The sequence below is a fragment of the Equus przewalskii genome, chromosome 21 (genome assembly GCF_037783145.1).
Source record: "Equus przewalskii isolate Varuska chromosome 21, EquPr2, whole genome shotgun sequence".
NCBI lineage: Eukaryota > Metazoa > Chordata > Mammalia > Perissodactyla > Equidae > Equus > Equus przewalskii.
Window position 1 is genome coordinate 24,799,657 of NC_091851.1, and position 14,707 is coordinate 24,814,363.

Genomic DNA, 14,707 nt, shown 5'->3' on the forward strand with positions numbered 1-14,707 from the left:
TTCAGCAAATGCTTCCTGCTCAGTTGTGTTAGAGGCTCCTGGCAGAGGTCTGAGGGAACCTACCAACTGTCCTGTCCCTACCAGGTCAGTGGCAGAGCCAGCAATCACCAACAGATTTCTGGACCATCATCCTCTCTTCTCCTCTTTCTGTCTTGGTCCCCACCCCAGGCCTGGTTGGTTCCCTTCAGCCAAAGCAGGGGGCATCTCCCTGGGCCAAAACTTAATGGCTTTGAGCTGAACCACCCAGGAGAGAGTTATCTGATGTCCGTGGAGGAGCCTCACAAACTTCTTATATACCCATGGATGGACAAAGAATTAAACTTGAATGGCCTCTCATCCAAATAGGAAAGGGATTGTCAGAGAGAACTGTGAGGAATAGGGAACCCAAGGAACCCACATACATTAAGCATTTCCTGCTACATATGGACACTGTGTTACGTGTTTTCATGGGTAATCTCTTGTGTCCCTCACTGCTTAATAAATGTTGATTGGATGCAAAGGCAAACTGAGTAACAAAAAAGAGTCTGTCCCTTCCGGGCCAGGTACAAAGCTGGCACTTGCTCCTTCATCAGTAGCAGTGCCCTCTCAGTCCCCTTCCTTTACTTAGGATGGTGCACACTTCACCCCAGTCATTCCATGGAGCTACTACTGCAAGCCTAGCCGAAGAGGCATGTTCTTCCTCAGCATCGTTCTCAGGTCCAGCCTATGGTTCCCTTGCAAACAGTGCCATCTGCTGGTCAGAACATGCCATATTCCAGGCTGTGAGGATTGAGGAGAAAAGGATCTTTTTCCCAGTGAGACAAAAGATACAGATTTCCCAGCTTATACTCAGCTCTTCTCTAATTCACTGAAAAAAGCCCTGTCTGCCCAAAAATGTTAGGTAAATAGGCAGGTGTTTATGGTTAGCCGAGGCTGATAAAAGTTTTTATATATACTGTTTGGGGTCTTTAGCACTTTCTGAAATAGCCCTAGGATGGGATATTGAGACAGGAGTGCTCCAAAAGGGAGTTGCACCAACCCATGCCAATGAGCAGAAGACTGGGCCAGGAAGTATAAATGCCAAGGGTTACTGTTAGGCCTTTCCTGCTGAAATTGAGCCTCCTCTTCTGTTCCTTCTGGAGACATGACCAGATGCAACCTGTCCAGGGAAGGGGGTAGGAGCAATTTGTACAGCCCTTTGGGGTAAAAGACGTTTCCAGAGTGTAGAGAGCAAAGTGTGGACATAGTATCATCTCTAAGCAAAGAGAACAAAATTTGAGTAAGTATAAAAAATGGGTAACTCTAAAAAATTAACTTATTAAAAACAATTTTCAGATAAATATGCTGACTTACTATAGTATTTAAATTGGCTTTAGCTCTGGGAAGGAAGGTGATAAAGTCGAAGAAATGGTCTCTAGGACCAACTGACCTGGGTTTGAATGCCCGTTCCTGGCAAGTTAGTGAACTTGTTTGGAGTCTCTTTCTGGTAAGATATGGATGGTAGTAATAATACTCATGAGGTCTTGGGATTATTCAATATTGTATGCCAGCCGTAGCCCACAGTGAGTGCTCTGCTCAGTGAGGCTTATTTAGCTCACCTTTTTCTAAATGGCTGGTATCAATAAAGACAGCCATAGCTTGGTTCATGTCTGAATCAGACTGAGCAATTTTCATAATAGGGTATTGTTCTAGAGCAAACATTCCATGCAGTTACCATGTGACCTCTTTGCCATGGCTCCACATTGAAGGAAGATAAGAAAAGCTGTGGAAGATCTTAAAATTTAGATCTTGAATAGGGTAATGTTTGAGATGAGCATTAAAGGAGTGAGTTTAAATGAATTGAAGTCAAGCAGACCATGGTTCAAATCCAAGTTCTGCTATTTACTAGCATTGTGACCTCTAAATATATATTTCCTTTCTTGTAAAATGTCCTGGTTCTGCTTATCATGTCAGTACTAAATGAGGGATCATATGTAATCCACCTGGCATGAGGTCAGCAGCTAGTAAGATGAGTAAAAACAGGGAGGCTGGATGCTGTAGAGGTATATGTGGGAGAAGGCACAAAGCAATCCAGTTTAGCCAGGATATGGGCCATGGATAGCCCTTGAGCCCAACCTGGGGGTCTAGCCTCACAGTGGCTCTCTCTTTTCAGGTGGTCACCATGTCTTTGAAGATCCAGACAAGCAATGTAACCAACAAGAATGACCCAAAGTCCATCAACTCTCGGGTCTTCATTGGAAACCTCAACACAGCTGTGGTGAAGAAGTCAGATGTGGAGACCATATTTTCCAAGTATGGCCGTGTGGCCGGCTGTTCTGTGCACAAAGGCTATGCCTTTGTTCAGTATGCCAATGAGCGCCATGCCCGGGCAGCTGTCCTGGGAGAGAATGGGCGGGTGCTGGCCGGGCAAACCCTGGGTAAGTGTCTCTTCCTGGCCCTACTCCTGGTATTCTCCTGAGCAGGTGCTGGCCTTCACTCTGTGGCTTCTCTCTTAGCCCCTTTTCTGTTTCCCTCACTACTACCTACTACCCCTGTCTGAGATGTTGTAACTTAAATATAGACAGTCCCCAACTTAGGATGATTCGACTTATAGTTTTTCAACTTTACAATGGTGCGAAAGCAATATGCATTCAGTAGGAACTGTACTTAGAATTTTGGTCTTTTCTTGGGGTAACAGTGTGATGGTGTGATACTCTCATGTGATGCTGGGCAGCGGCAGTGAGCCGCAGCTTCCCATCAGCTATGTGATCACAAGAGTAAACAACTAATACATTTACAACCATTCTGCACCCATACAGCCATTCCATTTCTCACTTTCAGTACAGTGTTCAATAAATTACATGAGATATTCAACACCTTATTATAAAGTAGGTGTTGTGTTAGATGATTTTGCCCAACTGTAGGCTAATGTAAGTGCTCTGAGCATGTTTAAGGTAGGCTAACTTAAGCTATGATGTTCAGTACGTTTGATGTATTAAAAGTATTTTTGACTTACACTTACACTGTTTTCAGCTTATGATGAGTTTGTTGACATTTTCAACCTTCAGTAAATATTTTCAACTTTATCGGGTTGATAAAGTCATAAGTCGAAGAAGATCTGTAGTTATAAAATCACTGCCTGTAGGGGAGAATTTTAGAAGCTTCTGGAAAACACTCCTTGTTCTGTCCCTGCTTTCACAGTGACTCTTGACAAGCCTTGTGGTTCCACTTAAATTGCAGTTTCCCCAGAGAAAGGGAACAGAGTGGACTAGCACAGCCTATTACATTGGGCTACAGATGGCTTAGGTTAGAATCCTTTCTGAGGGCCATGAGGAGGGTCTGGAAGCACAAGGTGAAGCAGGTGCCCTTGCCCTTGGTGTTATATACATGTGTTGTAGCTATGCTGGTACTCTACCTTGGAGCGTGTATAGTGTTCGTGTATGTGCAAATATGTCTGCATATATGTGATTATTTGAGAAGGGATATGTATATATGTATTCTTGAATATGTGGTAGGTGGATGTAAATGAACATGTGGAGGATATGTGGACATACACCTTAGAATGTCTATATATGTAGAATGTGTGTCAGAATATACTCGAATATGTAAGCAAATATGCGTATATTTATTTACCAAATATTTATTGAGATTTTATGCTAAGCGCTGTTCTAGGCATAAAGATATTCAGTAGAATGTTTGCATGAAATGGCAGTGGCTAATTTGTGTATGGGCAGTTTTATATATGATGTTGGAGTCAGGTCTGAGTGTTCTTCAGTATATTATCTGTGGGTGACCATGTGTGTGACAGTGTGTCTCATGTGTGTACTTGAGAATGCATATATGTGTGATGTACGTGGTGTGAGAGTGATATGTTTGTGAGTGAGCATGCGTGTGTCTGAATGTATATGAATATGTAAATAAGCACGTCCATGTGATGTGTGCGTATGAGTCTAACGTGTGAAGACTTCTGCTCTGTTGGCGGTATTAGTGAGTAAGGTCCATGTGTACATCATGTAAACACAAATTGCTGTGCACACGCATGAGGGTGATATGTGTATGGGCACCCTGCTGTCTTGCCAATGTCTGACTCTGCCTCCTCCCTCCACACAGACATCAACATGGCTGGAGAGCCCAAGCCCAACAGGCCCAAGGGGTTGAAGAGAGCGGCATCTGCCATATACAGGTGGGGCACTCTGTCTTGTCTGTCTGGGTGGGATTGGTCTCTCATTTTACAGAGGGAGTGAATACTAGTCGTGACGGTGTGCCCAGCATAAAATCTGGGGAGGCATTTGGAGATGAGGGCCTATGGAGAGTGGGCTGAGTGGCCATCCCTAAGCCCTGGCCCTCTCCCCTTTGTTTCCCCAGTGGCTACAGCTTTGACTATGATTACTACCGGGACGACTTCTACGACAGGTGAGCAGGGGAGGGGCGTGCCCAGGCATGAAAACAGCCAAGCTGGAAGGGTCCTGAGAAATTGCTGGTGCAGCCCACTCAGTCCTCCAAGTGGGAACTGAAGCCGAGGTGTGGAGAGGCATCTACCCAAGGCTGCTTCACAAGTTGGTGGCAGAGCTAGGACTAGGGTCCAGTTCTGCAGGTGCCCAGGCCAGCACTCCTCCCACCCCACACTGTCTCCCACCCCACACTGTCTCCCACTCTCTGACCGCCCTTCCTCCTCGTAATCCTGGGGTATGGGATTTGATGGAACTGGACAGCTGAGGGATATACAAATGTAGCAAGTTTGGAATACTAAACAGGATGCAGGGTTGGGTGCAGGTAGTTTGAGCCGTCATGCTTCTGCTGTTCAGTCTCCGTACCTCTCTGAGGTGCCCAGCCAGCTGGAAGGAACCTCAGAGCTCAGGCTGAGCCTCTTGGCCTTATATTTGTAGCCAAGAGGCCAGCAGCCCTTTGGAGGTCTGAATTAGTTCCTGGTAGCCTATGTGGCCCACCCTCCACCCCCAAGCTTACCCACACCTACCCTTGAAGCTGTGGGCTGCACTCCATGATACCAGTTACATTCTTGAGTGGAAATCATGGTGGGTTCTGGCCCAAACTTATCTTCCTCCCCCACTCCTGCTTGGCTTGCCCCAGGCTGTCCAGGAAGAATAGAACATCTCTGAGCCTCGGTTTTCTCACCTGTGAATGGTTTCAGGCGATAGTGCAGCGTAGTATAAAGTGCCTTAGCCTGGGAGACAGAAGACCTGGGTGCTAATCTGAGCTCTGCCACTGAATGGATTGTGTGACTTTGGGCAAATTCCCTCCCTGTGTATGAAATGGGCATGCACCAAGTGATCCCTCAGGGTTCCTCCAGCTCGGGGATTCTGTGGTTCAGTGATTCTGACCAAGGCCAGAGCCGCCCCCTCCCCTTGGGGGCAGAAATTCAGGGTCTGGAAGTGGGTCCATTACCAGAGACTCTCTGTCTCCAGCCATCACCACCCCAGGGCAGGGGCTCCCTGAACAAAGGAGTGCCAAGGCTTGGGGCATTGAATTGCTCAGTGATGGTAGGTTTCCTGGCTGTCATCAGGAAAGTGATCCCACAGTGTACCCCCAGGCTGCTGTTCCCTGCAGAAAGGTAGTAGCAGTAGATGTGGTGAGCCCTACTGAGCCCACGGAGCTGCTGCCTGATCAGCAGGAAAAGAAGCCCCCTCTGGAGGGGGCTGGGTGATAGTGTTGAGGGGGCAGCATACAGTCTGGGAGCCCAGGGGTCTGCTCGAGTTGCCTAACCTTGATAGTTGGGGGGCCTCTTGCCTTTCATCTCTAAAGAAAGTAAGAAGGATGGAGTGATTAAGGGGGCCCAGAATGAGGAAAGGGTCTTGGATTCCAGCCTCGTGCCTCTGATGTCTTAGGCCCCTGAGCTGAGTGTCTCAGTACCCTGACCTTTCACCTATCACACCTAACCAAGTTTTTTTAACCAAGTTCTCTCATGGTCTACCCTCATAGTGACCTTGAGGTGGAGCACAGAATTTGGGGTAGCCATCCTCATTAGGCAGATGGGAAAACTGAGGCTCAGGCAGGCTTAGGGATTTACCCCTACACCCAAAGCTCTCTTTTCTCAGTTGGGGGTTTGTGTGGCTTTAGAGAGATTGCAAGCTCTTTCCAGAGATTGGGGTGGCAGTTGGACTGAGCAGAAGCCAGGTCCAGTAATAGAGCAGGCCTAGGTGTCTGGGTGATCTAGGGAAGGCTCCTTTCTGGGGCTGGTCTCAGTTTACTCCTCTGTTGAATGGGACTGTAACCATTATCACAAGCCAAATCCTCTCTCCTTACTTGGCCTGGCTGGTAGGAAAGATGGATGTAGTGAGGATCCTAGCAGCTATTAGGGTCAGGAAAGGCCTTCCTATTTACCCCCTAGGGCTTGTTGGGAGCCGGCAGAGATGCGTAGTGCAGGCTGCCCAGCCGTTAATCAACTAGACATGTATTGGTCTAGAGTCACAGTGCCACCTGGTGGCCACAGGCCATGCTGCAGCCTCTGGCCCATTTGCCCTCACAGGCTCTTCGACTATCGGGGCCGCCTTTCACCTGTGCCAGTGCCCCGGGCAGTCCCCGTGAAGCGACCCCGGGTCACAGTCCCCTTGGTCCGACGTGTCAAAACCACCATTCCTGTCAAGCTTTTTGCCCGCTCCACAGCCATCACCACCAGCTCAGCCAAGATCAAGTGTGAGTGACTGTATCTTCTTCCTAGATAATTTTTATTTTTGTAATTAGCAAAATAATAGAATCACATTTTTTTACATTGGAAAATAGATAAAGGAACAAATCTCCCACAGTTCTGCAGCTCTAACACAACCGAGTGAGTATTTTCATGCATTTCTAAGAGGAAAAGGCTGACGTTAGAGGAGGAGGGGCTTTGGTTGGGCACAGAGTCCAGTACTATGATGTGGAGCCCAATGAGGAGATGGTGTCATCTTTCTTCTAATAAGGACAAGGACAGGTCTACACAGGCCTGCTACTCCATGTTCACTCGAGTGCACGTGCTGCAATCAGGCACCTGATTTATAATCAGGAAATCTGATTATAAAACAGCCACATTTACACACCTTGAAAGACACCACCCTATAACACAAGCAAAGACACATATGCTTGCTCAGGTGCACACCACACACCTGTATTCTTATTCATCCCCAGTCCCTTTCAGAGTTGAGAAGTCGGGGAAAAGATACAGGTTCAGAAGAGTGGGCTGGTCACTGTAGGAATGGCTTCCAGAAAGTCTCAGGGGGAAGCCACAGGCAGCTCTAGCCTTTTCCCTGTCCAGAAAAAGAACTGTGGACAAGGACAGTTCCGACCACTGGCCTGCCTTCCTAGTTGACAGCATGGGGCTAGGGTCTTGTGTTAGTGTCAAGCTCCCAGTCTCCATGTGACAACCCTGTACTCCCTTCACTCCCAGTAAAGAGCAGTGAGCTGCAGGCCATCAAGACAGAACTGGCACAGATCAAGTCCAACATTGATGCCCTGCTGGGCCGCTTGGAGCAGATTGCTGAAGAGCAGAAGGCCAACCCAGGTCAGCTTCCCAGGGGCACAGGGTTGAGTGTGGGGAGGACAGTGCCCTGGGCAGAGAGGGAGCTGTGACCTCCAATCCCACCTGCACCGCGCTGAGGCCTAGTTTCTGCTAAGGTACTGGCCTCGACACCTACCCCAGGCTGAGTTTTATTCCCCTGTTTCCCACCCTTTCACCCTCAAGATGGCAAGAAGAAGGGTGAAAGTGGTAGTGGCAGTGGCAGCGGCAGCGGCAGCGGCAGTAGTGGTGGCAACAGTCGGCCACCAGCCCCCCAAGAGGACACAGCTTCTGTCGCAGGCACACCCCAGGGAGAAGCACAGGCTCGAGACGACGGTGATGAGGAGGGGCTGCTGACACACAGCGAGGAAGAGCTGGTGAGGGCATGGCTGGGAGGGGCAAGGACCAGACTTGGCACTCCTAGTTACAGGAGGGCATCAGAAGAAGGGGGAACCTCTGAGCTGGTTGGCCCCACTGTGAGCTCCCTCCTTCCTCCTTCCAAGGGGTTCTAGTCCTGTGAGGAAGAGGGAGAATGACCAGGGAGTAGTTGTCTCTTTCAGCCGCCAGTCAGAAGTCCCACTGAGGACTGGGACAAACTTCTCTCAAGCCTAGGGTCCATTCTAAACTCTTCCATGTGAGTTGGAGAAGGGAAGAGTCAGGGGCTCAAGGGAGCACACATGGTCTGCAGAGTTCCAGCGAGCAGGACTGGGATTACTTGGGGAAGCCACAGGGAGGTGGGTATCTACTCCACCTGAAGATTTTCTAAAAGCCGTTGTTGCCTGAGCATGATACAGGCGCTCTCATGAGGGGGCGAGCTCCCAGTCTGTTATTGGAATTCTTCAGAGTAAGGCTGGGAAGCCATTTGTCAAGGAGCTTATGTTAAATAGGAAGGTAGACCAGATTCTGAGTGTCTATTTGTTGTGTGCTTACTACTCATTTACCTAACAAACACTCACTGAACACAAGACCCTGTAGTCCACCCTTTATAACTTCATTTAACTTTAGCTTCAGCCCTGCACTGTGCAAAGTATTAGTTTTCCCACATTTACCCCATGAAGAAACTGAGGCTCAGAGGAGTTGAGTAGCTTGCTCAGGGCCTTATAGCTAATAAAGGCCAAGCCAGGATTGGAGCTTGGACTTCTTCTCTGGGTCTGGAACTTTCTCCTTTTCATCACTGCTGAGTTCTGGTGCAAGGATGAATGGGCTCATGGCCACAACAATTAAGAAGTTCGCCTCCTCATGCCCAGCTTATCTCTCCTTCTTTGAACCTAGCTTGATACTTCACCTTACTCTTTCAGGCATAGTAGTCTTTGTAAAGGCCCTAATGAAGGCTTAGATGCCCCAGAAATGGGGAGCCCACCAGTCTACCAGGCTTTTAGCTTGCTCCAGTCACAGAAGGTCTTTCTATGCAGAAGTGTACCCTTGCCATGTCTGGAACTTCCTTGACTGATCTTTTCTATCTCCTAAGGGGCCTTCACACAACTGTGTTGGGATCCCAAACCTGCCTTGTTTAGACTGGTCCCATAGTCATTCCCCTCGGCTGTCTCTCCCCCTTTCTGAGTGTGGTCTCCAGATGTGCTCTAGGCCCCAGGGCAGGACTCAGAGCTTGCAGTCAGTGATGTGTGGTCTCTTGTTGCCTCCTCTCTATCAGGAGCACAGCCAGGATACAGATGCGGAGGATGGGGCCTTGCAGTAAGCAGGTATGGGGGGTCCTGGTGGGCAAGGGGTGAAGTAAAGTGGAGGGCATGTAATGAAGCAGACCTGGCAGGGTATCGCTGTGCCCAGCAATGAAGGCTGCTTCATCCTCATCCTGCCACACCCCTTTGTGGTTGGGGTTTGGTGGGCTTTGGGAACAGGAGTCATGAATGGGCTAGCTGGGCCCATCCAGCAGGAGTTTCCTTGGCAAACTCTGAGCCATGTTGCCTGTCTTTACCCTTGAGGAGCTCCGAGTCTGGTAGAGGAAGACACAGACCATTCCCTCCCAGTGTGAGCGGGATGATAGGGGCTACAGAGCCAAAGGTCAAAGAGGGGTGTGATAGAAGAGGTGAGGTGTAGCTGAGCCTATTCAGGATTGAGGGAGAAGCATCTGAGGGAACAGCCTTAGCTGAGGCCCAGAGTTCTAGCAGTCCTTGACGTGTGGGAAATGGCCAGGTTCCTCCTGTGGCTGCAGTCCCAGCTCTGCATAGTAGGGAGAGAGAGCTGTTCATCATCAGAGGGTGATGACTGTGCCAGGCTTAGGGACTGGGATGTGATTCTCTTGGGAGGAAATGCCCTGTATGCCAGAAGCTGCCCCAACCTGATTTGAACTCAGTCTTGTGTGGCCTCAAAGCCCAGTCTCTGGCCATTGTGTTCACCACCCTGCTCTGTCCCACCCTAGAGGGAAGCCAGGCCACACCAGCTCTGCCAACTCTGCCCCATTCCTTTGGGGGCCATGTTCAGAGTAAGGCTGGCTTGGGTGGAGGAAGGCCTCCACCCAACAGAGGTGTCTTTACACATGACACATTCATGCTCTGAGATACTCCAGCAAGGCTTCCCAGACGGTTAAGTTTAGGAAATTCTATATGTGAAGTCTTTCCTCTTGGAGCTTCGTGGTTTGTTTTACCAGGGAGGCTAAATTTTACCTTGTTAAGTCTGTTCACAGGTAGAGTGTGGGGCTCACGTGAGGAAATGGAGGCTCAGGGGACCGAGACTTGCCCAAGATTGCATGGCCAGAAAATTATGAGGCCAGAGCCAGAGTGCAGGCATATATATCTGTCTGCAAACAGCAAACACCATTCCACCCGTCCTTCTTCCCAATCCCTTAGTCTCTTCTTTGTCTCTCTCTTTCTCAGCCTGACAGGAGCGATGGCCACCGGCAGGAGAAGGGCATGCACTGTACCAGGCCTCAAGCTGGGCACCCACGCCTGGATTCCACCCCCAGCGGGTCCCAGAGGAGAGCTGGCAGCAGGCACCTCCTCCCCCACACATCCCAGCCAGTGCCACAGCCTCTGCAGGTGGAGTTCTGGCCTTGTCTCCTCACGTACTCTCCCTGTCAGGACTGCCCAGGCCAGAGGGCAGAGCACAGAGGTTTCTCCACACTCTGCTTCCCCTCCCCAGGACACTCCCAGGCTTGGGTTTTTTCTATAGGTTTGGAGAGGGGGAGCCACAGGGAGGGGACTCTGACAATAAAGAGATTGGATCCCAACTTGCTCTGAGATGGGATGGTTTGTGTTTTCTGAAGAAGGTACCCTGGCTTTCTTGTCCAACCAGAGATCAGGTCTGCTGTACCCGCTTCTGTTCGCTCCTTCATTCCTCCCTTCCAGGGAGTGTTGTCTAGGGTGCCTAATACTGATCCGTCTGCGCCTTGGTTTCCACAAATAACGTAGAGATAAAAATGGCCAGTAGGGTTATTGGGGAGGGTCAGATGTGCCAGTGCCTATGAGAACACCTTGGTGGTTGAAGTGCCAAGCAGTTGTGACCCACTTGTCAGGCAGTAGTAGGTCTAGGTGTCAGCTTCTCTAAGTCTGATCTTTCCCGGTTCTAAAATGATTCTACAACCTGCCGCTTCCTCCCCTTCTCTGTCCTGGTTTAGGGCACTGTGTTTTTTCACTCAGGCTTCATCCACTCACCAGCTTCCCAACCTCCAGCTTCTCTTTGCCCTATTTCCCACAGGCCAGTGGCCACCACAGTGTTATTTCTGAATCCTGTCCCTTCCCTGACTAACTTTTCACCATCAGGACAGAATGCCAGCTCCTAAATGTGGGGTACATGATCCTACTTGCCCTGGCCTCTCCTGTCTTTTGCCCCCACCTCTCTTTCCTGACCCCTACACAAACCTTACACCACAGCCACACAAAACAAGCCCTTTGCTCTTATAGGCAGCAAGAATTAGAGCCTGTCTCCAGTCACTTCAAGCAATAGGAAGTTGGTATCAGGATATATGTGGGCTGTCTGCAGATATCCTGGGCCACCTGTCTAGACATTTGCTCTGTTCTCTAGCACCTGGCTAGGTTCCTTCAACGTCCACTTCTGTCTTAACTTCACCCCTTCCCCTTTATTCCTCACCACAAATTGATCAATTTCCCCAATTGTAAGTCCCCAAGAGAGAATCAACTTCCACAGCAAATCTTTTTTAATCACTCATAGGTTATAAGTACCCTCCCTGGTCCAGTGAACTGGATGATACAAGTGTGGCCACTTAGCCTAGTCTCATTGGTATGGTGCCGTGGGTGGGCAAGCACCCAGAAACATGCTGTTACAAGCCTGGCATGTACTCTTCTTGCTCCTACTTTCTCCACCTGGGAAGTATCCACTCATCATTAAGCCACTGTTCTAGTGTCACCACCTCTGAGAAGTCTCCCCGACCGGCCCTATTGCTCTTCGAGAATTGTTTATTCTCTCCTCTGGACAGCATTCTCCAACACAGGGAATGAAATCCCATCATCAGAAAGGGGTTTGGGCTCTTCCTTCCATCTTGACATGTTCTTCAGGCCTGCTAGAATCCTTATTGAAAATCCCCAATTTCAAACCAACGCGTCTACAACATAGCCTCCACCAAACCTCCGCCTGGGCTTTGGCTCCAGGTTTTGGTAGAGGATGGAGCCTGGGCTTGGGACAGTGCTCAGTGCTCAGTCTCCCTAGGGAAGTCTTTGTTGTCTCATGTCTCCCTCTCTGGGCAGCCCTCCTGCCTGCCATTGGCAGGCCAGCAGTCTGAAGCCCAAGTGTGGCTCTGTGTTCCCAAGCTATGCATGAGCCTGACTAGCCAGCCCCAAGGCAGTCAGAGTTCTGGACCCACAGCTGAGCCAAATACTCCCATCCTTGCTTGGCCATTACCTGTTGGTGTGATTTGGAGCAATATTTCTGCCCCTTCGGAGCTTTAGCTGCCTAGTGAGATCACAGTCCCCATATGTCTGCCTGCCAGGGACCCTAGGCAGCAAGGGGAGAAAGAGTAGAGTCTGAGGCTTTCAGTCTGAGAGATCCAGACCTGGGGTGAAAAATAGCCCTTGGAACTGGGCTGGGACCTGGCCCAACTTGGTCAAAACGAAAGGCTTCAGTCTGGACAGGCTAAGAAGGTGTCCAGAGGAAGGGGCTAGGTCCACAGGGAGTGTCTCATCCCTCCTTAAGAGCCCTTGGTGGAACATACCCCTCCAGTTCCTGAACCTCTAATCTTCCTTGCTGCCGAGCAGGTCAGAGCCCAGCTCTAGCAGACCCACTTGTATACCTGGTCAGGTCTTCGTGTCCCCACCTATTCAAGGACTTGGGCAAAGTCCAAAGAAGGGGTTTTGGAGCCTGATGAACTTCACACTGAGAGCTGGCACTGTGTTCTTGTGTCCCCAGAGCCTAGTGCTCTGTGCACGTTGCACTGTAATAACATTCCCAGACTCTACAAGGCCCCACTCAGTAGTGCTTGACTGAGGCACTCACTTTTCAGAGCTTAGGGGACAGGTAGAACAGTGGGGGCCGTGGGCTTCCTTAGTATGCTAAGCATAGAGGGTCATGAGAAGAACAGGGAAGACCCCTTCCAGGACAGGAAGCATCTGCCCTACCCAGAGACCCTGCTTAATCACCCTGGTGCCAGGACATATCCTGGACAGAGTGAGAATGGAATCCCCCTCCAGCACCCCAGAAAAGCTGCTGAACTACTAAAGCCCCTGGGAAAGCTCACAGTTGGCTCCTGAGCCTTGGGAGGTTCACATCCACAAAATCCTGTGTCCACATGCCCACCCTCTCTGTCTTGGGTCAGGAAAGATTTTCCATTCCATTGCTCAATAGTTATAATTTTTGTGTCCAACCTCTGAAAACCAAAAGGAGATGGTGAAGAAATGTGATACCAGATTCTGCTCAAAGGACCAATATTCTCTAGATGTTTTCAAGATGTGAAGCCTTGTTTGTCGTCCTAGCAGCCAGCTTGAAGGAATATCCCAGCCAGTGCGTTTACTGGGTTGTGTGCTGCCAATAAGGTTTGTGACCCTGGACAAGTCTTTCCTTATCTGTATGAGGGGTTGGCCAAATCAGGGATAGTAAATGGGCCTTATATCAGTTCTTAACTGCTAACAAACCACCCTGAAATTTAATACCCTTAATAAACCTTTGTTAGCTTCCTATTCTTTGGCTTGGCAATTTGGGCTGTGCTCATCCAGGTGGTTCTTCTACTTAGCTGGACTCTCACATGGCTGAAGTGAGCTGGCAGATTGGCTGGGGGCTGCTTGGTTCCAGGTAACCTCACCCACTTGTCAAGTGGTTGACTGGGCAACAGGGGCAACTAGCCCACGTGTTTCCAGCATCTAGCAGGCAATACAGGCTAAGCCCCTATACGCAAGTGTTCTTCAAGCTCCTGCTTGTGTCATATTTATAAGGTCCCAGTGGCTAAAGCAAGTCGCATAGCCAAGCCCCAATTCCTCTTAATTTGAGGAGCTTCAAAATAAGGCCATAATTTGTTTTTAGTCTATCTCAGGCCTCATTTCACTTGCCATTTCAGAACATTTAGTAGCAGCTGCTGGAGTGCTTTTTGAGGATTTGGAGCAGTCTTTAGTATTAGGAAATAGTAACATGATAATTTGGACATGTTTTTTATGGGCAAGGAATTGAAATGTGGTTGTGTGAGTGTAGGTATTAGCCAACCCTGGCCAGGTTATATTCTTTCCCATAAGGACATCATATACTATTCACGGGGCCATCTGACAAGACCACAGAAATACAGATGTAGAGCAGGGTGAAAGATTCTGAGCCAGGCATCCTGGGTTTGAATCCCAATTGGGCCGTTGATTAACTTTGGACAAATTAACCCCCCCCCCCCCCCCCGCCCGCCATGGACACATTCTTCATAATGGAGTTATCCCATAATAACAATAAACCGCTTCCTGGTGTAGTGTGAACTTTTGGTTACAAGTAATAAAAACTGAACTCAAATGTGCTTAAGCAGGAGAAAGTTTACTGTTTCACAAATTGAAAAGTCCGGGGGTAGATATTCAGACCCAGGGCTTCAAGAACTGCCATCAGAAATTTCTCTATTCCTCAGCTTTGCTTGCTCTGTTGATGTCGTTCTCAGGCAGGTTCTAAGTGGTGGCAGAGGGTGGGCCACAGGGCCTGTGAGAGCAGAGGAGGAGAAGGGAGAATCCCCAAAAGGAAAATTTGAGTTCTAGTGCTGGAAGAAAGGAGGCTTGGGTTGCCAAAAGCTTCAGGTTTTCATTATGTGGTTGTGCCCATTTTATAGATTTTGTAGATGCTTCTAAAAAGGACATGGCCCCATTGGCAGATGGAGTCTATATCCTCTCCCCTTTATCT

General features: G+C 49.2%; 1 protein-coding gene across 18 annotated transcripts in view; it reads left to right on the forward strand.

Annotated features, from left to right (window-relative positions):
* The window catches only part of RALY (RALY heterogeneous nuclear ribonucleoprotein), a 78,144-nt gene extending 67,516 nt beyond the window's left edge, over positions 1-10,628 (forward strand). For 5 of the 18 annotated variants that reach the window (XM_070588051.1, XM_070588053.1, XM_070588052.1 and 2 more), the window contains 8 exons: positions 2,132-2,396; positions 4,069-4,141; positions 4,324-4,371; positions 6,443-6,609; positions 7,337-7,450; positions 7,631-7,821; positions 9,096-9,144; positions 10,276-10,628. In XM_070588051.1, coding sequence (XP_070444152.1) covers positions 2,141-2,396; positions 4,069-4,141; positions 4,324-4,371; positions 6,443-6,609; positions 7,337-7,450; positions 7,631-7,821; positions 9,096-9,140 — 894 coding nt within the window. In that variant the 5' untranslated portion in view covers positions 2,132-2,140 and the 3' untranslated portion in view covers positions 9,141-9,144; positions 10,276-10,628. Of the gene's footprint in view, positions 1-1,674; positions 1,777-2,131; positions 2,397-4,068; positions 4,142-4,323; positions 4,372-6,406; positions 6,610-7,336; positions 7,451-7,630; positions 7,822-9,095; positions 9,145-10,275 lie in introns of those variants that run through there. The other 13 variants (XM_070588059.1, XM_070588060.1, XM_070588061.1 and 10 more) reach the window with 6 other exon arrangements.
* The last annotated feature ends 4,079 nt before the right edge of the window (positions 10,629-14,707 follow it).